This window comes from Perca fluviatilis, chromosome 1 (genome assembly GCF_010015445.1).
Source record: "Perca fluviatilis chromosome 1, GENO_Pfluv_1.0, whole genome shotgun sequence".
Taxonomy (NCBI): domain Eukaryota; kingdom Metazoa; phylum Chordata; class Actinopteri; order Perciformes; family Percidae; genus Perca; species Perca fluviatilis.
In genome coordinates this window covers 9549472-9571431 of record NC_053112.1, presented here as the reverse complement: position 1 = coordinate 9571431, position 21960 = coordinate 9549472, and the positions used below count along the sequence as shown (strand labels likewise).

Below are 21960 nucleotides of genomic sequence, written 5' to 3'. Positions count from 1 at the left end.
TTAACATTAGTAATTAAACTTAAACAGCTAAAGTAAGTCAAAACTGCCTGCGAGCTTCTCCTGTACTATACGGTAATTCCTCTACTAAACGACACAATAGCCTATTTTTACAAAAACGCCTGCTACGGAGCCATAACGTGAGGTACAAGGTAATGGAGCCTTTTATACATTGTCGTGTTTCTTTAGAAATAAACAACGGACAAATAGAGTCTTTAAACACTTCAGATGTAAAGTTATTCGCTGTCAAAGTGACGTCAAAATGAATGGCAGTCAATGGAATGCTAACGTTGGGTGATGGCTTGCTAGCATCAAAATGGCGCCATAGGAGGTACGCTGTGTGGAAGTTGGCTTAACCCCTTGATTAAAAAAAAAACCTGTCCTTCTCTGGGGGTTTTTCAGAGTGCTCTTAAAACTCATTTGTTTTCCTTAGCATTTGATAATGCTTTGTAAGTTGTTTGTTTTGTTTGTATTGTTTTTTAGGCTTTTATGTTTTTATACCTTATGTACAGCACTTTGGTTCCACTTGTGGTTTTGAAAGTGCTTTATAAATAAAGTTGAGTTGAGTTGAGAGTTGAGTTAAAGAGGCGCTATGCAATTTTAGCCATTTCTTCGCAGTTTTCTCGCAGGTCTTTCTATAGAGCCCCCCCCCTACAGGTTCAGAATAGATATTTGGCAGCTCCTATGTTTACTTGTGTCTGACTCCTCGCTCGGTCAGTCTGCCGTTTCCTCTTTCTCTGTTCCTCCAACAATGCTTTCCTAGCTTTCTGCTTCTTTTTAGCCAGCTCAGCCATGACGATAGTGTGAAAAACTCCATTGCTACCTTGTTAGCCGGTTCCTGAATGGGCGTATGTGTGCAGTGCCGTGAAGCAATTCGTTACATCGCGAGACCTGATATCACGCCATACTGCCTGGCGCTGAGGCCGGGGGGTCGCCGGCCGAAAGTTGCAAGGGTGGTTGTTCCGCTCACAGGCGCTAGGGGGGAGCAAGACGACCACCATTCAACTCGGGAAAAAAAAGTCATATAACCATCCCAATGACTCCGAAGCTGTTCAGTAACGGTAGGTTTCCACACAGCGAAATTTCGCTTTGCTCTCATTGAGGTTGAATGGAGACGAAATTCGCCCTGATTGAGCGAGATGAGAGCGAATCGCCGAGGGGAGCGAAATAAAGTTGACGAAAGTTTAACTTTATTCAAATGAGGACCACTCGAGAACCAATCAGGTCTGTGTGTTTGTGTTTGGAGGCGGGAGTTACAAAAAAAGTCTGACAAAGATGGTGGAGGTTATCAGAGCCGTATCATGAAAATGTTGATGTGATTAAAATGTTTCTACACGAACATCGGTACTTCTATCAACACGAATTGTGTTTTATATGACACACAAACTTAGTTAGGGCACATACACCGCTAAATAGATCACTGTATATGTTAGTTTAAACACTCAAACTTTTCAGCTAGCCAACAGGCTAATCGCTAGCATGTTCGGACATTGGATTTCATTGTAGCCTAGCCGGGCAGCTAGCTAGCTAGGCTACTTGTGCATTTGTTTGATTACATGTTTTGTTGGCGAACATTGACACTTGTAGCAACACGGATTGTTGTTTATATGTCACACAAACTTAAACAGGGAAAACACACCACCAAATAGACCACTGGAGATAGTTTAAACACTCAAAACGATTCAGCTAGCCAACAGGTCAACGCTTGCATGTTCGGACATTGCATTTCATTGTAAGCATAGCAAGGCAGCTAGGCTACATAGCCAGGTTACCAGAGCATTTATGAGCTAACATTTTACCGATGGTTTGCTGCTGTGCATTTTTACCGCCCTGTCTTCTGACAGCCCGGGACATTTAAAAAAATGTTGCGGACTTGCATGTTGTTTTCGCAACCACGCCCCAAATTCGCGAGGTATTTCGTTGTGTGGAACCCTACCGTTAAGGTAAATTAAGCTAAAAAAAAAAAAAACACTGCATAGTTCCCCTTTAAATTCTGCATTTCTCATTCTTATATAAACTCAGTTGCCAATTTGGGTTACACTTTACTTGAAGGTATCTACATAAGAGTGACATGACACTGTCATGAACGTGTCATAAACATTATAAACAAGTCCTAAAAGCTTATGACGTAACGCTTCTTATAGTAAGTGTCATTCGTTTTTTGTCATGGCAAGTTGGTTAGGGTTAGGGTTCATGTGTCATGACTGTGTCATGACAGTGTCATGTCACTCTTATGTAGATACCTTCAAGTAAAGTGTTACCCCAATTTGCTATATGTGCACCTAAAGTCTAATATAGCAGCCCTGCAATAAAACCTCCCTTCATTAAGTTATAATGTTCCGTTTTTGTTGAAACAGCTGTAGAGGTGATGATTCAACTGTATGATCATTTTTTTAAGCTGTAGTTTGTGGTGCAGTTGAAGTGTTGTGTTTTAACTGAGAGGTGTTTCTTATATTTTGTCCACCAAATTATCAATGAGGGAAGATTTAGTATAGGTTTCTCAATCACCTTCACGTTTATCAAAAAGTTGAACCGCTAAGTGAGTTTACCGAGGAAAGAGCAGCTTTGTGGTCACTTTTAAGTTGTGGTTAACCGGCTGTGGAGGCCGCCTGCCGGGGTCTGCTGCTCCGTGTAATGTCGGTATGGAGCGGAGGTGAAAAGCGGTTTTTCATCGGGGCTCTGCGGCTCTGAAGCAACCCGGGGCAGCGCTGGGGTCAGCGGGTTCACACAGCTTCAGACGTCCTTAAAGACGGGTCGTACGCCCCCGCCCCTGTGACGACGCCGTGTCGTAGTTACCGTGTTCGTTTTCACCGCTGGCTCTAATGTGGGTCAAACTATCAATAGTCAGGTAGCACCAAACCGGAAATACGGTTGTGTTCTTTTCATAATAAAAAACAGCACAGACCGAAACAACTATAAACTATTTCATGTAGAGCATGTTAGGCCAATCCAATACCTTTAGCGATAGCAATATCAATGCTCGGTTGTCTGGTAAGGAAAGCCAGCACCATCAGCCAATAGCAAAAGCAAATTGCAAAAGCTGGATATCAAGCAGTAGAGGCCAGTCGCTATATAACAAAATATGCAGAATTCAAATACTTTGCACTAAAATGTCAAAATGTGGACCTGAATCCATCAACAATGCCCATATACATTGGTTTTCAGCAAAAAAAAAAAAAGTGTATTAACACGGATCAGGAAGATAAATAATTGCTAACTTGTAGCCTACATTTATATTTAGATACAATCTCCAAAATCAGAATCAAAATCAGCTTTACTGGACGATGTGTAGGCTACACCATAGAAAACACATACAAGACACAGATATAGATACAGATAAAAACAAGATCAACAAAACTGGACACAAAAAAACGGTGTAGATATAAATATATATAGCCTATATATGTAAACAAAAATTACATTTGTAAACAGTAAGACTCTCACTATTACTTACACGAGCATGGGCGTAAAAAGGGTATTGGTAATATTGTAGCATATCAATCTTCAATTCAAATGTTGCCTTTTCCTCAACGCGACCTTTATTTTGAAACTCCCGGCTAGAAATCCGGCACACTAAATCTCTCGAGCTTGACAATTGGTCTACGGGATTATTCGTGAACTCAAGTGCCCCCAATCCTCCGAAGAGAGCTGCAACTGTTTTTACAGCTGACACACTTCCACTTTCGATCAGGTCAGTCACTCCCAGCTGCTTTTTGCACCTTTACGCTCGGCTGAACGATGAAATATGTAGCTAATTACTGCGTAAACAAGAACACCAGCACACACACACACACACACACACACAACAACAACAACAAAAACAACAAAAGAGCACCTTAAACCTGCGCAACGCATCCAGCCGAGCGAATCCACGCCCTCCATCTCTCTTTTTTACGTTTTTGTCTTCCTTTCTGTCCCTGAAAAGTGAATTTAAACCGCGCGGGGTCTGTTTGTTTTGTGCGAGGGCACCGTGTGGTACACACACACACACACACACACATACACAGCAGCTGCAACTTACAAGACTGTAAAACTTTATTAATAAAAGGAATTAGCTTCAGGGTGGGGGGAGATGAGAGCTGTTATTCTCCCCACCATCTCATCTCCAAAACGTTAAGCCTCTGCTCCAATGGAGGGAGGGAGAGACATGAGGAGGAGGAGGAGGTGGTGGTGAGGGGGGGGGGGGGTGTTAACAGTCCTACAACCATCTTTTCTGTCCCGTTTTATCCGCCATATAGGCAGGCTCGCGACTGCTGTAAACTAACTTCCTGCATGTAGCCGTATCGGTGAAAATGGGATTTTACGGCTGAGCGGCCGCTGCTGTCCACGCGGGGCTCTTCTCGTGCGTGTTGTGGATGGTGCTTATTAATAATCTCATCTGGAGAGGCCGAGGCCGACATTTTACCCCGGTCCGGAGGAGCCTTTAAACCCGAGGGGGGGACCATCCGAGGACGCGCGGTAAGGTAAAAGCCATATCTCACAGATGTCTGCGTACGGCCAAATGAAATGCGCGTTCACATCAAGTTTCACGACTGAGAAGTTATTGACAAATGGAGAGGGGGAAATACATGTACGCTTTTAACGGTCTTCTATGATTAAAAAAATGGCCACTTTCACATGGATAATACATAGTAGTAGCGTGCATGGCACACTTGACTTGGAGTATTTAAATGCGTTAACTATCCGAGGATGGAATATGAGCTTGATTCCAGGAAACATTATTCAACACTATTTGCAACATATGTTTTAAAACTGCCGGCCAGCTCATCATACTTTTATTAGCCTACATTTTGTGTGTGCATATTTCCTATAATTCTTGCGCACGTGAAGGACGATACAATTGCTCCCTGTGTGTTTTATCCTTGCCAACTTTACAGTTTGATGGTGATTAAAGCTACGTTTTTGTACCGAGAAATAACTTGCCCGGGCCTGTAACATTACCACCGCAGCAGCAGCACCTACAGCAGGTGGACGAACAGCAACCCAAACTTGTTGTGTGATGTATTCCTCGCGTTCAACTTTAATATTTCACCTCAGGTCCGAGGTGGCGTGGCCGTAAAACGGACTTTATAACCTGCATGTAAGCAGCAGGAGCAGTTAAACTGCGAAGCCGATCCACATGCTCAGAAATCGGCCGTATTAACTATTAATATTGGACATCCGGTGGCACTGCCAGCTGCGCCCCATTTTTATTGTTGTCTTGCGCTGAAAGGATCCCTGTTGTCTTGGCTGCTGGATACTCCGCGACGCGTGGTATCTTCTTTTGGTAGGAATTAACGATTTATTTTTTTGAAATAATGATAATAATAATAAAAACAATGCATGGCTTGTGAATTTGCAGTGTGAAATAGAAAAAGAGGGTCTGGATGTGGAAGCGCGGCTCCTCGGCCGTGCCGTGCCATGCGGGACACACTGCTGGCTGCCACCATGGCACCTTCTTCCCTTCCCTTCCCTTCCCTTCCCTTCCCTTCCCTTCCCTCCCCTTCCCTTCCCTTCCCTTTTCCCTTGCTCTGGCTCGGTTTGTGTGCTGCTGTTGTGCTATCCAGCTGTGCGGGCACACAGCACCGTCATGCCCCATCAGTTCGGTTGCACTGCTCGGTTCATCGGGAGATTGACAGGCTTTTTACACGGGGAGCGGGACGCGCACCGAATGGACAGGGGAGCGAGGCGATACAGGGGGGGGGGGGCACACGGGGGCCACTTTTGCTTTCCTTCGTTACGGGAAACGGAGCTCCAAGGACACGGAGAGGAGAGACAGGGGGCGCATCCGGGTCGTATTGGGTGCTTGTTCTTTTCTCCCCCCCCCCCCGTGCTGTGATCGAAGTTTAGTGTATTTTATTAGACGAGAAGGAGAGATTTCCCAGGCGAGACGGAGCTTTGTCCGCCGCCCAGATTTTTGGAGCTTTAATTTGGCAAATTGGCCTCCCAGACAGACGGCCAGACCGCCTCTCTCCCCCCTCCCCCTCTCACCCCCACCCCACTACTCCCCCTGCTCTCCCGTCTCCTGCTCGCTGTTTTCGGGCACACTCTCCGCCATCACAGCCTCTTTATGGACTCTGGCCTAATTTACTTTTTTTCCCCCTGTCGCTCGTCTCTCCGTGCGTAACATCCATCCATCCATCCGTTACGGACGGTGCTGTGTCTACTAACACACTGGAGGTCTTTTCTTGTCTTTTTCTAAAGAGGCCGCCAGCTGTTAAAGGTCCATTGTCTGGTCAGATACTTGCTCGTGCTCTAAATTTGCTTCATGCTCTAAATTTGCCTCATGGTCAACAGTCAGCATTGACTTGCTTCCACATTTAAAAGTGGTTGCCACATGTTTGCATGAGTGAAATTGTGACTCATAATCAGCCTCGAAAACACCTTTTTTTTATTTTGAAAGTTGTATATATATATATCTAGACTTGTATCATTAAATACCCTGATGTGTTTGTAGTTTCTAATGACGTTTGGTGTTTCCATCCCATATGGTATCTCTACACTAACTTGTGTTTGTATAGCAACTATATATATATATATATATATATATATATATATATATATATATATATATATATATATATATATATATATAAAGTATACTTTTATATACATTTGACCTAGGGCTGGGCAATATATCGATATTATATCGATATCGTGATATGAGACTAGAGATCTCTTAGATTTTTGATATCGTAATATCGTAATATGACATAAGTGTTGTCTTTTCCTGGTTTTAAAGGCTGCATTACAGTAAAGTGATGTCATTTTACCAGACTGTTCTATTATTTGCCTTTACCCACTTAGTCATTATATCCATATTACTGATGATTATTTATCTAAAATCTAAGTTTGAAGATATTTTGTTAAAGCACCAATTCTCACCCCTAAAATATCGCCGCAATATCGATATCGAGGTATTTGGTCAAAAATATCGTGATATCAGATTTTTCTCCATATCGTCCAGCCTTAATTTGACCTCTGATAGTGATACCATATTGCAAAGAATACCATAATAAAGATAATAAAAATATTTCTACCACAAACGCATTGTATTACCCTGTAATGTAGTAGAGCCGAAACGATTAGTTGATTGATCGGTTAGTTGTTTGACAGAAAATGAATCAAACTATTTTCGATTGATGGCGTTCAGACCGTTCCTTCAGTTTTGAGGATTTGCTGCTTTTCTCTGTCTAATGTGATAGCTTAGGTAAATGGATTATATGTGGATTTTAGACTGTTGGTTGAACATAATAAGCAACTTGAAGTAACCTTGGGCTGATTCGTCAATGGTAATATAATCTTTAGTGGCAGCCCTCTAATAGAACAATGGTAGGTACATTATAGCATGATATGCATTCATTTGAATACCCTGCCCTGTTTCAGAGTTGTTACATAAAAAGCTGTTGCAATGGTCCGGGGTCTTTTTCTTCTGTGCCCACACAGTGTTTAGGATCATTCATCCAGTGCATTACTAATATACCACTACAAGGGTCAGTTGTAAGTAAATGTATGGCTGGAAATGACCAAAATGGTGTTTACGTGTGTACATTTCATCTAACAGTAAACATACAATTTCTTTAAGAGCCATTTTTTGAAGAGGACACAAATAATACAGCCCAAATTGTACTTAGGATATGTGTAGTTGTGAGGCGTTTAAATGCAGTTTGTCTCTATAAGTGAAAGTAAATTCTGCACACATGCACGAACCACAAACGCACCGCACTGTGAATGTAAGCACGCATGCATGTATTCGGTGTATTTGTTACATAAGCCGCAGTTGTGTTGGCATCCACTTTTTCTTGCAGTCTTGTTTACAGAAAGCGAAATGGATCATTGTCTGCACATAAAGGCAACGGTTTATTGGCGGTTATTGACCCACAGCAGTTTATGATGAAGCAATTTACTTTTCTTTCCCCCGTGTTGCGTTACGGTGAACTCTGCCTGTGTGTTTACGAGCACGCAGACCTTTGGACTAAGCCTATGTTGAACCAACACACAATAAACGATAGCAGGATTGTTATTGCACGAAGGCACACCTGGTTCCTACATCAGCTGGTATATGAACAAATAGAAATAAGAACCTGTTTGTGTGCATCAGTTTCCCCGTGTAAATGTAGGCCTACCTTGTAAAAACAGCAAATAAGCCAGAGGAGTGCTCTAGTCAGATAAAGGGAGATTAGAGGAAATGATGACAGTGAGATGGATGCATATATGTATATGTTTATAGGGGCATGAAGTAGTTGGACACATGTGGCTCCTTCTCTGACAGAATAATAGCTGATAAAATGAGATGAGCCTTAATTGATCAGAGTTAAAAATGTCAAGACCCATTCAATCTCAAACGTTTTTTCCCCCCACAGTTTCCGGGTTGAATGACTTGTTTGGGTTAGGAAACCGTGTGCAACCGGCTTTACGATATGTTTTTCTCTTGTTTGGGCGGGTGTGTCAGAAGTGTTAACCAATCAGCAGCACCGTGTATGTAAACTCATGGTATCAAAACGGCACTCTGGGTGTCCAATGCACCACCGCTTCAGTTTAGATAAAGGTTTTTCTACGGTTTGTCGGTGCAGAACCATAGACTGTTAATATTAACTGCAGTCAATGTGCAGAACGCACCCCAAGTGCTGCAGTAGCACAAGGACGGAAAGAAGCACAGGTAGAGAAAAGTAAAATAAAGAAATACTTGGAAGCATATAAAATAACTATAAGAATAGAAAATTTAAACCATATGAGAGGAATTCAACTCTAAATTACAATGCAAGCAATAAAAGTAATAGGGAATTGACATAGAAGCCGCAATGTCAGTAAAGTATATATATGTAAGATGATAGGGCTGCTCGATTATGGGAAAAAATATAATCACGATTATTTTGGTCAATATTGAAATCACGATAATTTAACACGATTACTTGTTGACTTCTGGAAAGATGTTGCGATTATTGAACTTAAAAAAACAGTGGAAAAAGTTAAATAAATCAACAGTAACACAAGAGAAAATAAAGAGTTTACTTGCAAAACATAATGAGCTAAATAATTGTTTTTCTCGATTATTCTGTTTTTGTGATCATTGGGAGCCGAAATCATAATCACGATTCAATTTCGATTAATTGCACAGCCCTATAAGATGATACCATCTACGATAATGTACACCAGAATAATATATAATTTTAATATAGCACTTTTCATACATGGACAATGTAACACTAAGTGCTTCACAGTAGGCCTGTACGATTCGGGGAAAAATATGAGTCACAATTTTTTTTTTTTGCTTAGAATTGATATCACGATTCTCTGCCACGATTTTTTTCTCACAAAGTGTAATGTTTAATGCACACATGAACCATGACAAAAGAAAACAAACTGGCAGTACTAAACATAGTTTTTTTTTTCTTCGCACCTATAGCACATTGCGCAGCACCACAAGCCTGTAAACACAGAGGCTTCAATGAATCAAGTTATAAAGTACATACTGGCCATTGAAGTACAGTAGGCTACCAAACATTGTGACATATAACACAGTGAACTAAATACGGCCCTGATACAGGCTCTATCTGAACTCCTTGAACATGTCTTTACATCATTATAACATGTCAATCAACATGCTGCAGCTACAGCTTCAGGCTCTAGAGAAATGGGGTTTGTCAATTGCCAATTTAAGTACAGTATCAAAAACAGAATGACTTCCTAGCACACTCTTTAACTGCTTGCCTTTCATGTCTTCAGCTGTCCTATCAAAGGCCGTAAATTCCCCCCTCCTCCCAAAAAATAATCGAAATCCTTTAAAAATTAAATCGCAAACAGAGGTGAATTGAGATCGCGATTTTGTAACGATTAATCGTGCAGGCCTACTTCACAGAAACCACACAACGCGATAAGTGGCTTTGTAACTAATAAAAAACTCGAATTACAGCATTCGATAAAAATAATAACAGGAGCTGAGGAAACCCTCAGTCATCATTGTACAGTGAAGAAACACCAGATGCAGGATTAGAAATGGATACAAATTCCAACTTGGTATATACTGTGCTAACATACACCAAGAAGCAAAACATAACCGCTAAAATACATAAATAGACAGATGCATGAATAGATAAATAAATTATTAAAGCTTGATTTAATAAAGTAGGTCTTTAGTTTGCTTTTAAAAGTTACAGCATTCTCTGATAAAACACTGTCACACATTTAAAGATGCCGTAGGTAAGACTTATAAAACTAACTTTCTGTCATATTTGCTGAAACTGACATGAAACTACATGAAGCAGGTCATTTTGGAAAAAAACAAATCCGGCTTCTCTGGCACCACCTACAGCCTGTAGTGCGATTAGCAAAAATCCACCGCTCCCTGTTCAGATGCACCAATCAGGGCCAGGGGGGGTGTCTAAATGCGTGTCAATCACTGCTCATGCACACGCATTCATTCTCCCTTGTGGGAGGAGGGGCTTAGGAGACCGTTTTGGGCTTTAGCGGAAAGGGGGGAGGTACTGAGAAGTTGTCGATGTTCAAATTCTTTGGCTAAGTCCTGGATCTTCACAATCCTACCTACGGCACCTTTAACATAACGCAGTATGGGACAAAGAGCTAAACCGTGACGGTCCACTTTTTGAACCACTCTGGTTCCGGAAGTGATTCTCCCTCCCCCTCCCCCCCCATTCAATATCTCCACTGACATTTCATGAATGCTTATATAAAGAGTTTTAAGCCTGGAACCAAGCCAACCAGCTACGAGATGAATCGTGACCATAAAACATTTGATTCGGCTCAAAAAGAACATTTTTGTTCGTCAGAAAAGGCAAAGAACAAGACTGTGTACATAAACCATCATAGACATTCTCTCATACCTCGGATGGTTAAGACATTATGGCTAATCATTTAAATCCTTTTATGGAAGAAAAGAATTTTGACTCCAGGAACCACACTTTTGAGCTCTATAAGATATAGCCTAAGGGATACTATATAGCATAATACATAGTATGAGTATACACTTGAGGAGCAGCACCTGAACAAGTTTTACTATTTCAAGCAAAGTACTGACATAGAACGCCTTAGTCCTCACGTAATCTGCCAGTGTTTACTATCTCAAATACTCCTGCTCTTAGCACTGCTGCGCAAACGTTACAATAACGATGTAAATGGGAATTCGTAGCTCGCTGGGATTATAACATTGGTTCCAGCCGGTTTGCTATCTACTTCAAAAACGCTCTATGTGTCTGACAAATGTTTGTGTACACAGCATGTTGGTAGCTGGCTTGCTCTACCAGTTTTCCATGTGGCATGCCAAGGCAGTGTCATAACCGCCCAGCCGATCCTCATTTCCTCATTCTTGTGTGCCTGAGGTCAATCCACAGAGAGCGTATTATAGCATTGTTTTTGAATCGCTGAACCCGGGTCAGTGTGAGCTGCTTTTTGTCTGGTTTCCTACAGGTACTGAACAGTAGCTCTGCATTGTTCTTGCTGTGTGTGTGTGTGGCGGTCTGTGTGTATGTGTGTGTGTGTGTGTTTTTTTTTTTTTAGCGTTGCTCGATGTTTCATCATAGCCCCGTATGAACGGATCAGGAGTTTACACTGTGACCTCCTCTCTCTAATGGAGAATTGGAGTATTGGTTACACAAACATTAGGCTAGCTGATGCAGAGTGGCTCCACAGGCAGGGGAGATCTCATTGGTGGAGTTTAACCGTATTGGGTGGAGCCGAAGAAGCTGCTCTTTTAGAGGACGAGTTAGCTAGGTTAAAGGATAAGGCTGGCAATAATCTGCGTTTTTTTCTTCTTCTTTTCGTCAAGAAATCCCATTTAAAAAGTCCCAAACCAACAATGACCATATCCTAACTAACAGGTACTATGTGTGTATCGAAGCCTGATATATCTTCTTCCTCTGTGCCATAGAGCTCCATTGATGTTAAAAACACATCAGTGAGCCACACTGTTGCTCTGGGTTCTTTCAACACCATGAACACAAAACACACACACACACACACACACACACACACACACACACACACACACACACACACACACACACACACACACACACTGTAGTTTATTCGGACTCAATTCCACACACACTGTCCTGCTGCCCCAAATACTCACTAAAGCACCAAATGTGGAATAATCCGCGGCTGAAAATAGTCCCCAACGAATGCACTATTTACTCCCGTTTGAGTCCCTTTTGCTAAAAAGATTCTGCTTCCATTCGATATTCCGAACAAAAAAACGTGGTTTGGGATTGCCTCCACATGGTTCTCACGGACCGTCCCCACACACACACACTCGTCAAATACCAACGCTTTGTCACGCCCTTGGCATCTGATACCAACGTACACGGCACTCACGTGCACGCGTGACCGGAGCGGCTATCAACACAAAAGAACAGAGAAGCTCAGATTACACACACACACACAGAGGGAGTGTGACTTCATTCTCTGCTCGGGACGCCATTTCACCGCTATGACTTTACATAGCAAATAGTTTACTGCTGTATTAAACGTACAATATGTCATTTTCTTCTGCTAGGGGTCGCTCTCAATCGAAACTACTAGGGCTGTGCTCGATTTAAGAAATTCTTAGTCGACTAACACTCATTCAATTGTATCGACTAATCGATTAGTTGATTTAATCGACAGATCTGTAAATCTGAGTTTCTCCGCAAAGAGTCACGCAAAAGCACCACTTTAATTCTTGTGTTTACCAGAGATGTGCTCGTACGTTTCTTGGAAATAAGTCACTCAGCATGAAAAAAGCATAAAACATGACTAATCGACTAAAGAAATCTAAGTTGACTGAGACCAAAACGACCGATTAGTCGACTAATCGACTAAGAGGGAGCAACCCTAGAAACTACGAATGTAAACCAATGACTGTGTAGATTTTGTGCGGTCTATGACGTAAACACGGACATTTGATGCAACTTAAAGTTGCGAGTGATCATTTGTGGTGTATTTTATTCACGTTAACGTTTATTCACGATATCTCATTTTATTCCGATAGCCGCAGTGTTTTCTCACAGAATTACTTTGATTCTGTTTGCAGTGGTAGCTAGAGCAGCTGGCCCAGTTTGGGTCCTGGGTTTGAACATGGTTGGAAATATTTGGTACAGTATATTGGAAGTACACAATTCAACAAAACATTTACCATAGGTATAGTCGTTTTTAGACATTGTAATGCAGACATGTTACATATTATATCTTTATGTTTATGTCCTGAAATCTAGAACAGAACAGCCCTTTGAAGAGAATTACTTAACTTCTTTTTAATGTAGTTGTGACCCGTTTTTAAAGATTCAAATCTGTAGTAGGAACCAATCGTTAGAAAGTGTTGAGGGACGGACTGACACATTCTTGGTTTGGGTTTTTTCATGGGGATTACGGACGATAAGAAATCCATAAAATAAAACTGTAGCAAAACAGGAACTCAGGCCAAAATATGAATGGTATTGACTTTTCATTCACAGCAATGGCGGTTGTGATACAATATAATCCCGCTAAATTCAACTAGTCAGTCAGCTAACCCTAGCTATATAGCTTAGCACATTTTCATGTTTAGCCTGCAGAATGTTAGCTTTTGATAATAATAATAATAATAACTATTGTGATAATCGATTAATGGGTTTGGGTCATTTTCTTGGGAAAAAAGTAAAAGTTCTCTTATTCCAGCTTCTTAAATGTGAATGTGTTCTAGTTTCCTCTGAACTGAATATCTTTTTATTTTAAATCTTTTTAATTTTAATTTTATTATTTCAGGACAATGCACATTTGATGAGCATGTACAGCATTACCCGTAAAAATGCCAGATTGTAGCCCAGGGGCTAATTTCCATCTGTAGTCCGTTATCTTTGAGCTGTGGACAAAACAAGACATTTAAGGACGTCATCTTGGGTTTTTGGAGAACACTGATCGATATTTTTCACAATTTTCTCATCGATCCATCAGGAAAATAATCGACAGATTAATCGACAATAAAAATAATCGTCAGTTGCAGCCCTACTACACGTTTATTTGTGTCTTTGCTTGTCTCCCTATGTGGAGCTGAACTGATCATATATACTGTATGTATATATACATATATATATATATATACACACATACACTATCACTTTGCAGGCATCAGTCTCTTTCTTATTGTTAAAGCATTCAGAAAGAGTTATGTGAGTTTGCAGCTGTCTGTGTAGATAATTCAATTACCCATTTTAATAATAGTAATGTTGATAATGACATGACAGCTTCCCCCTCCCTGCCCCTTTCCCCGTTTTGATTGAGACAAAAAAATGCCCTTTTTTTTTTTCTCCTATTGAGGTTTAACTTGAGATAATCACCACCGAGATACTTTTTGCCTCTGAGAAATGTGTAACTTTAGCTCAAATCTGTTTTCATCTCCATCCTTATCTCTACTAAACTCTAGTGTAATCCCGGGGGCCATTTTCTTTTCTTTTTTTTAACAAATTAACATCGAAGTTATTCTTTGATGCAGCTTGTGATTGCAACAACACCTGGTGGTCATTTTCCACATATTCAATCTACAAATGTGATATGAATTCTTTGCTACTCTACACAGTCCAAATTCTATCTTTTTTTCCTAGTGCATAAAAGCTTCTGCGTTTGCTATTTGAAATGCTCGTTGTTGGCAGGTCTTTCAGGAAATGATACGTCTGACGGCAGGAGCGTGTTTTTCATGTTGCATACATAGGTGTATTATTAGAAAAAGTAGTCAGCTCAATAAGCAACAATAGCCACCGTGGCTGAACAGACACAAAAGAGCTCCAACATCTATAATCATGCTTAACTTCATAAACACAGACTACAAGAAAAGGACAAAGGTAAAAATATAATATATATATATAATATATATAAAAATATATATATTTCACAGATTACTTTTAGTGCAAAGTTTTCTGTTGAAAGGTTTAAACAAGTGCGTTACTCTAAGGAGGACACATTCAAAACCTGTTTGTTTTTTCTTATCTTCTTCTGTCGTCTCTTCTTAATGTGCCGATCAAACAAACTGAATTCAGCGAAAAACAATATAGCTGTTCCACATCTCGCGCTCTTAACTCCAAACTCTACACAGATAAACCTCACATCCTCATATATCTCTGTGCTTTAACGATGTGTTTACCGCCACTGTTTTATAGCTGTATAATTCAGATTGTGTCCTCTGTTGAACCCGTGTCTGATTTTTTTTTTTTTTTCCTCCTCCCCTCTCCCTCCTACTCTTCCTCTTCCTCTTTTCCCCTCCAGGCTGGGAGGGCTGAGAGCTGCAGGGCCGCGACATGTGAAAGGAGCTCCACGCCTTGACCCTCTCAACTCTTGACCTTCGGTAATAAATGACATCCTCGCCTCCTCTTCCTCTTCTGTCATCGTGCTACTTTTCTTTTTCCTTTTTGTGTCTCCTCCTTGATGTCTCTCAGATCTGAACTCGGTTTGTGTGTTGTTGTTTTTTTCCGCAGCAGAACTCACTTGAACCGACGTTGTGACCGCGACCTGACACCATCCTGCCTCGGGCATGCCTCAGGTAAAGTAGGAGCACCCCCGCCAAAACACCTGCCGTGGCTCTCTACACAACCCCGTCACCCATGAATGATACTCCTCGTGGTCTCCCTGTTGGATTTGCGTCTCACTCTGTGTCTGTGTCTGTGTGTTTCTTCCCTCGCAGCCGGGTATGAATGGGATGGAGCCTGCGTTTGGCGAGGCCTACGGGGGACACAGGGGTCTGCTGAGCCCCTACCCTCTGGCCATGTCGCCACAAGGGGGCAGGACCGAGTACGACCAGGTGAGACAACAAGAGCCGCAACGTTTTGCGAGTCACGCAGTCTATATCCACGACGTTCCACTTCCGGGACGGCTCCGTTGCTGCCGGGGGGGCGAGTGGGGGGGTCCTTCTTTTCGGCCGGATGTCTGTTACCTTCCGCTTTCTTTGTGTTGGCGTTCTAACCTCCGGTGGATTTGTGAGGACTATGTTTAACTGCTCCTCAGATCTCTGCAGGGTAAATCCAGACAGCTATCTGTCCAATCGGAGTTTTCTGTGCACGACTAAAACTACTTTTGAGCGTACACACGTTCCACCAAAACAAGTTCCTTCCCGAGGCTATTTTGCCGCGGCGCTGTGGCTCCGTCCGGCGCTTAGCACCGCCCAAGACGATTGTGATTGGTTTAAAGCAATGCCAATAAACCAGAGCCAGAATGCTGTATCGACTAGCCAGACCCTCCTCCGCAGCGCCGTGGAGGAAGATCTGGCAATGCTAGACTACGAGTCACGTAGTGATTCTCCCATAGTGAGAATTCCCAGGGGCTTTTGAATTGAAAATGTAAGTTTGAGAGCAGCAAAATACGACCCTAAGTAGTTAGTGGGCAGCTGTGGCTCAATACGAGGCGCGGTCTGTCTACATGTCTAACGGGCCGGCTACATCGCACGCGTTAACTAGCCAACATTACGCTTCCACTCTAATCAATGAAACTGGCTACAACGGGTACGAGAGCAGCGCACCAGTGGTGCATCTGCTCCGTGGAGATCCGCGTTTATCTGTGTTTTTTTGCACCGTTGGGAGGCAGTGGTTATGGTTAGGCTTAAGGTTAAGGTTAGGGTTAGGTGCCTTGAAGGCAGCGGTCGCAGCGCTGCCTGCAAGGAGCAAAAACCACCATCAAGCGAGATCTGCTCTACAAGCGTAAAAATAGCACAGTCTTCAATTTCTATTTTTTTTACGTGAGCTGTGCAGCCCTTTTACACAGAAATGGATCATAAAGTGTCTATATTATTTTTAAATGAAACTATGTTTAACTGTCAATGAGCGTATTGGCAGTTTGGTTTTGAGAGTTTCTGTTTATTTCTTGTTTCCCTCATCTGCGTCCTTTGATAACAGCTGACAGTAGACTGACGTTTAACAGCGCTGTGCCACCTCCAAAAACTGAACAACAACAATCTTAAAGCAAAAGCTCAGCATCATGCCTGTGACTCAAACAATCCTACGCCATGTGTGCGCGCTGCAGGTGTAGCCAGTTAAAAGATACATTCCATGGCACGTCCGCTCCGCATACGTTGCGCTTGCAGCGTCCATGGGCGAGATACTGAACCCAGAATTGCTCCCGATGCTGCGCCATCGGTGTGTAAATGCACGTGAATGTTGATCGGCGCCAGTGTATGAATGCGTTTGTGAATGGTTCCTGTATGTGTGTAAAGCGCTTTGAATGGTCGTTAGGACTAGACATGCAGTCCATTCAAGATTGATTTTTTTTTTTATTAACATTTTAATTTCCCAGTATGCCTCAGCCCTTGAGAGTCTTTGCTCAATCCCAGGATTCACACACATCCTGTTGCAAATTAGGTCTTGTGATTTATTTGAGCGTCCTGCCGTACATAGACACAAAACGGAGTCCTTTGATTTCCCGGAACAAAACCTTAAAAGACATTGGAAATGACATTGATGTTTGCCCTCCGGCAGTGGTTCTAATTGCAGTCAGTCACGTTCACCTGGCATCTCATTTCTATCAATCAGTCAATGAGGGCCAGGAGTGAGAAAACGGTGAACTAAGCTGATTGATTTAGGCCTCGAGAGGAGGTTGGCTAATTTTTAAAAAGGCGTTTTTTTTGTTAGTTTTTTCTCCCACAGAGATATTTCTGACTTGTTGTAACAGGAAAAGCACAGGTGTTACTAATAACATTAACTCAACATGGCTTAATTCTACTCCGGTTTCTAAGTGAGTCAGGACCCTGAACTCAAAGCAGCTAAATGGAATTCAGCATTCGTTCATTTTATTATTTACACCTGTGCTTTTCCTATTTCGACATGTTAACTCTCGAAAGATGACGGCATCGTATACGATGGCCAAACTGCGTGTTTTGTGTCATGTTTAAGCTGCGTTCCAGGCAGCCCATAACTCGTGTTTTCACAACCTTCCCCCCGTGAAAGTATCCTGGAACGGCAGTCAAACCCGTAACTTACTACCCGTGAACTCGTACCAGATGGTTGTACTCCCAGTTACAGTTTTTGACGTCACATACACATAAACAACAATGGCGCCCCCTGTTGATGCTGTACAGACGCCGGTGATTAACAGTGAATATAGTGAAATAGAAATAAATAGACAAAAATAGGCAACGTAAAGTAATTCCGCACATTGTAATCAAAACAATACACATACGATTGTGTAGTACTACAGGTTATGTTTATTAAATGAAGCCCAAAATATGTCGCCGACTAGAAATCACAAGTATCACCTAACGCTAGCTAACGTCAACAGTAGGTAGCTGCTAGCTAATGCTAATGCTAATGCTAGCTAATGCTAATGCTAGCTAACGCTAATGCTAGCTAGAAGGGTTTGTCGTGACTTTGCCTGGAATGCTACCAAGTTGTGAGTCGTGACTTGAAGCTGTAAATTTAAAAAAATTAGCCCGGAACGCAGCATAAATATCTCCCGATGAATGCAGTGCAGACTTACAGTACTTTTTTTTAAATTTATTTTTTAGAAACCGCGAAATGTGCTGTTTCAACGAGGTCCTCAATCTGTTGTAGGCCATCCCGAAGCTTTTTTTTTAGCTTTTTTTAGTAAAAAAAAAAAAAAAAAAAAAAACTAGTTTAGTTCATTTATGCACCTCGAGTTCGGGAAGGTATGCCCTAGGAACATTGCAGGCCAAAAATAATGAATACAAAATTTGATTAATATGATTTTTTTCATTTTCGAATTCACTTGTCAAGACCTGGTGCTTAAATAATTGACGTACCATCAGCTCAGCGCACAATTTGAGTTCTGTGTAACAACAGTAGCGTTAGAAAGAGATTTTGCTAACTTGATAGATGCCAGCTCCTTAATGGCAACGTTAAAGGACAAATCCGGCGCAAAATGAACCTAGGGGTTAATAACACGTGTGTCGCCATGCTTGAGCTATGTTACTGGTTGCATGCCGTTCGTTGTTTGACTGGTCATGACTGTTTTCCCAAGATGGCGCCTGCCTGTATCCTTAACGGTACGGTTTTTATAAACTATCTTTTTAATAAACCGTCTGTACACTTAGAAAGTTCTCAATGCTTTGGTTTACATGTAGGGACCCTCAGAATGCTACCGTGGAAGTGTGGTGCTATTTTGAGTCTTGTTAGTGGTATAGAAATAGCGATTTCTTGTTACTTTACCCGTGCCCTGACGACTAGCGTTATAAGCTAATTAGCGGTTTGCGCTAAAACTGGTCACATTCGATTAGCATGAAAACATATCCCAGAGAACGGTCGACTCGGTACACATATGTTATTAACCCCTAGGTTCATTTTGCGCCGGATTTCTCCTTTAATTCAACTCATATGATGAAAGGAAAAAATAACATTACATGAGCAAGAAGCTACACGTTAGAGCTGCAAAGATTAATCGATTAGTTATCAAATATTCAATTAACCGCCAACTACGGGTCAATTTTTTGGGGAAAAAAAGTTAAGGTTTTCTGACTCCAGCTTCTTAAATGTGAATATGTTCTAGTTTCTTCTCTCCTCTGTGACAGTGAACTGAAGATATTTGAGTTTTGGACAAAACAAGACATTTGAGGACGTCATCTTGGGCTTTGGAAAACACTGATCGACATTTTTCACAATTTTCTGACATTTTATAGACCAAACAACTTATCGATCCATCAGGAAAATAATCGACAGATTAATCGACAATAAAAATAATCATTAGTTGCAGCCCTACTACATGTTTATTAAGGTGATTGTGTCTTTGCTTGTCTCCTATGTGGAGCTGAACTGATCATATATATGTGTATGTATATATATATATATATATATGTATATATATGTATGTGTGTGTATGTATGTATGTATGTGTATACATACATATATATATATATATATATACACATACACTATCACTTTGCAGGCACCAGTCTCTTTCTTATTGTTTGTATAGCATTCAGAAAGAGCTGTGTGAGTTTACAGCTGTCTGTGTAGATAATTAAATTACCGATTTAATAATAGCAATGTTAATAATGATATTAAATTAAACTATTGTATAAGCTTTCCTGTGATGAAGATAACTTGATTTTTCTCGCAGCTTATTATTGTATAGAACAAGCTCCTGTTATCTGCCGACACCTGAAATGCCGCCTGGAACGATGAGTTTAATTACCAAGCAGCATGGCAAATATTTAATTACTGACCTCCGAGGGAAATGAACCTTTTGGTTTCTTGCTGTATATTGTTATTTGTAAGAGGTCACGCTGACGTTACAGGAGCGATATAGGGCTGCAATCGAAAAGCGGGATTTATGCTTCTGCGGAGGCTCCACGCAGAGCTTTCAGTGTCTTTAAGAGACGTCCCCCTTGTGCTTTCTGACCACGGTGGGAAATCTGTAGCAGGAAAAGTTAACCCTCTCCTTGATTTCATGTTGTTTATGGAGAAGGAGAATGGAAGTCGGGGGAAATGCAACGCTACCAAGCCACGGCTGAGCGACCTGCGTCGAATGTTTTGAGAGGTGCACGTCAGGCTCCGGCGTAGAGTCCGTGTCTCCACGTACCTACTAACATACCCACAACATTGATTTAACGCAGAAGCATAAATTGGCCTTGACAATTATTTTCATTGCCGATTCATCTGTTGAATATTTTCTTGATTAATGGATTAATTGTTTGGTCTATAAAATTGTGGATCAGTGTTTCCCATAACCCAAGATGATGTCCTCAAATGTCTTGTTTTGTCCACAGCTCAAAGATATCCAGTTTACTGTCACAGAGTGAAGAAACTAGAACACATTCACATTTAAGAAGCTGGAATCTACGAGTTTTTACTTTTTTGACTCAAACTGTTTAATCAATTATCAAAATAGTTGACGATTCATTTAATAGTCGACAACTAATCGATTAATCGTTGCCGCTCTCGAGCAATGTTAAAATAAAATTTTTGTTTGTTCCAATCCTATATAAAGTATATCCGTGTACTCTTCTCCGTACCCTTCCAGAGCGTGCTCCTCATGCTGGGCTCCCCGGCGTCGCCAAGGAAACGGCCCTTTGAGTTGCTAAGCGACCTGGTGGACGACGGCGGCTTCGGCGAGGACCTGCACCCGGAGCGCTGGGACGTGTCGGCGCTGGACGAGATGGCTCGCTACACCAAGCTGGGCCTCGGGGTGGGCGGGGAGCTGCTGGCCGGCTCCGAGGAGGCCGTCCTGATGGGCCGCTGGGGGCGGAGCCGGGAGGAGCAGGAGCAGGAGGAGGAAGAGGAGAGGCGGAGGAGGAACCGGCCCGCGGCGCCCCCCGTCGCCCAGGAAGTCCAGGCCACTGCCGCAGGGAGGCAGGAGGGCCGCGCCTCGGTCGCCACCACACCCGAGAGGGAGTTGTGTGTTGCGGGAAGAGCGGCTGGCGGGGGGGCGCCGAGGCAGCGCACGGTGGAGGTGTACCAGGTGGCGCAGGAGGAAGAGGAGGAGGTGGCGCCGGCGCCGGCCGGTTTGGCTCTGGAGCACTGCAGCGAGGAGCACAACTACTCCCTGAGCCAGGGAGAGGAGCTGGGGGCTCACAGCGCCCAGACAGAGGGGGCGCGGGTGGGGGAGGCGCAGCAGGAGGTGGTGGTGGGTGGGGGGGACGGCCAGGCCAAGACTGAGCTAGATCTGGAGGACGAGGACCAGGGGCAGGACGAAGAGGAGGAAGAGGAAGAAGAAGAAGAGGAGGAGGATGAGGAGGAGGAGGAGGAGGAGGAGGACGAAGGAGAGGAGGGAGCAGAGGAGACGGCGGTGGAAGCTGAACTCTCCAGCTCCTCTGAAACTGAATGTGGTGAGTGGTCTGCTTTCCGTTTGTCTGTGTCCGTGTTAGGACTGCTCGATTATGGTTAAAAAAAATCATAATCACGATTATTTCGGTGAAAATTAAGATCCCAATTATTAAACACGGTTACTCATTGAACTTTGGAACGCTAAGGTTTTTTTCTACTTGCCCAAAGTCAAAAAAACGTTGAAAAAACGGTCAAACTTTCAACAAAAAGTCAGAAACGTAAACAATTCTTGATTGGCCAACGGCACATTCACAAC

At 42.4% G+C, this 21960-nt stretch overlaps 1 protein-coding gene across 8 annotated transcripts in view; it reads left to right on the top strand.

The window, feature by feature from the left end:
- The first annotated feature begins 3586 nt into the window (after positions 1-3586).
- The window catches only part of LOC120559295 (CREB3 regulatory factor-like), a 42585-nt gene continuing 24211 nt past the window's right edge, over positions 3587-21960 (top strand). The window contains exons 1-5 of one of the 8 annotated variants that reach the window (XM_039800965.1): positions 3587-3688; positions 15208-15286; positions 15420-15481; positions 15623-15739; positions 20902-21706. In XM_039800965.1, coding sequence (XP_039656899.1) covers positions 15473-15481; positions 15623-15739; positions 20902-21706 — 931 coding nt within the window. In that variant the 5' untranslated portion in view covers positions 3587-3688; positions 15208-15286; positions 15420-15472. Of the gene's footprint in view, positions 3689-4184; positions 4461-5149; positions 5264-15207; positions 15287-15416; positions 15482-15622; positions 15740-20901; positions 21707-21960 lie in introns of those variants that run through there. The other 7 variants (XM_039800931.1, XM_039800973.1, XM_039800939.1 and 4 more) reach the window with 7 other exon arrangements.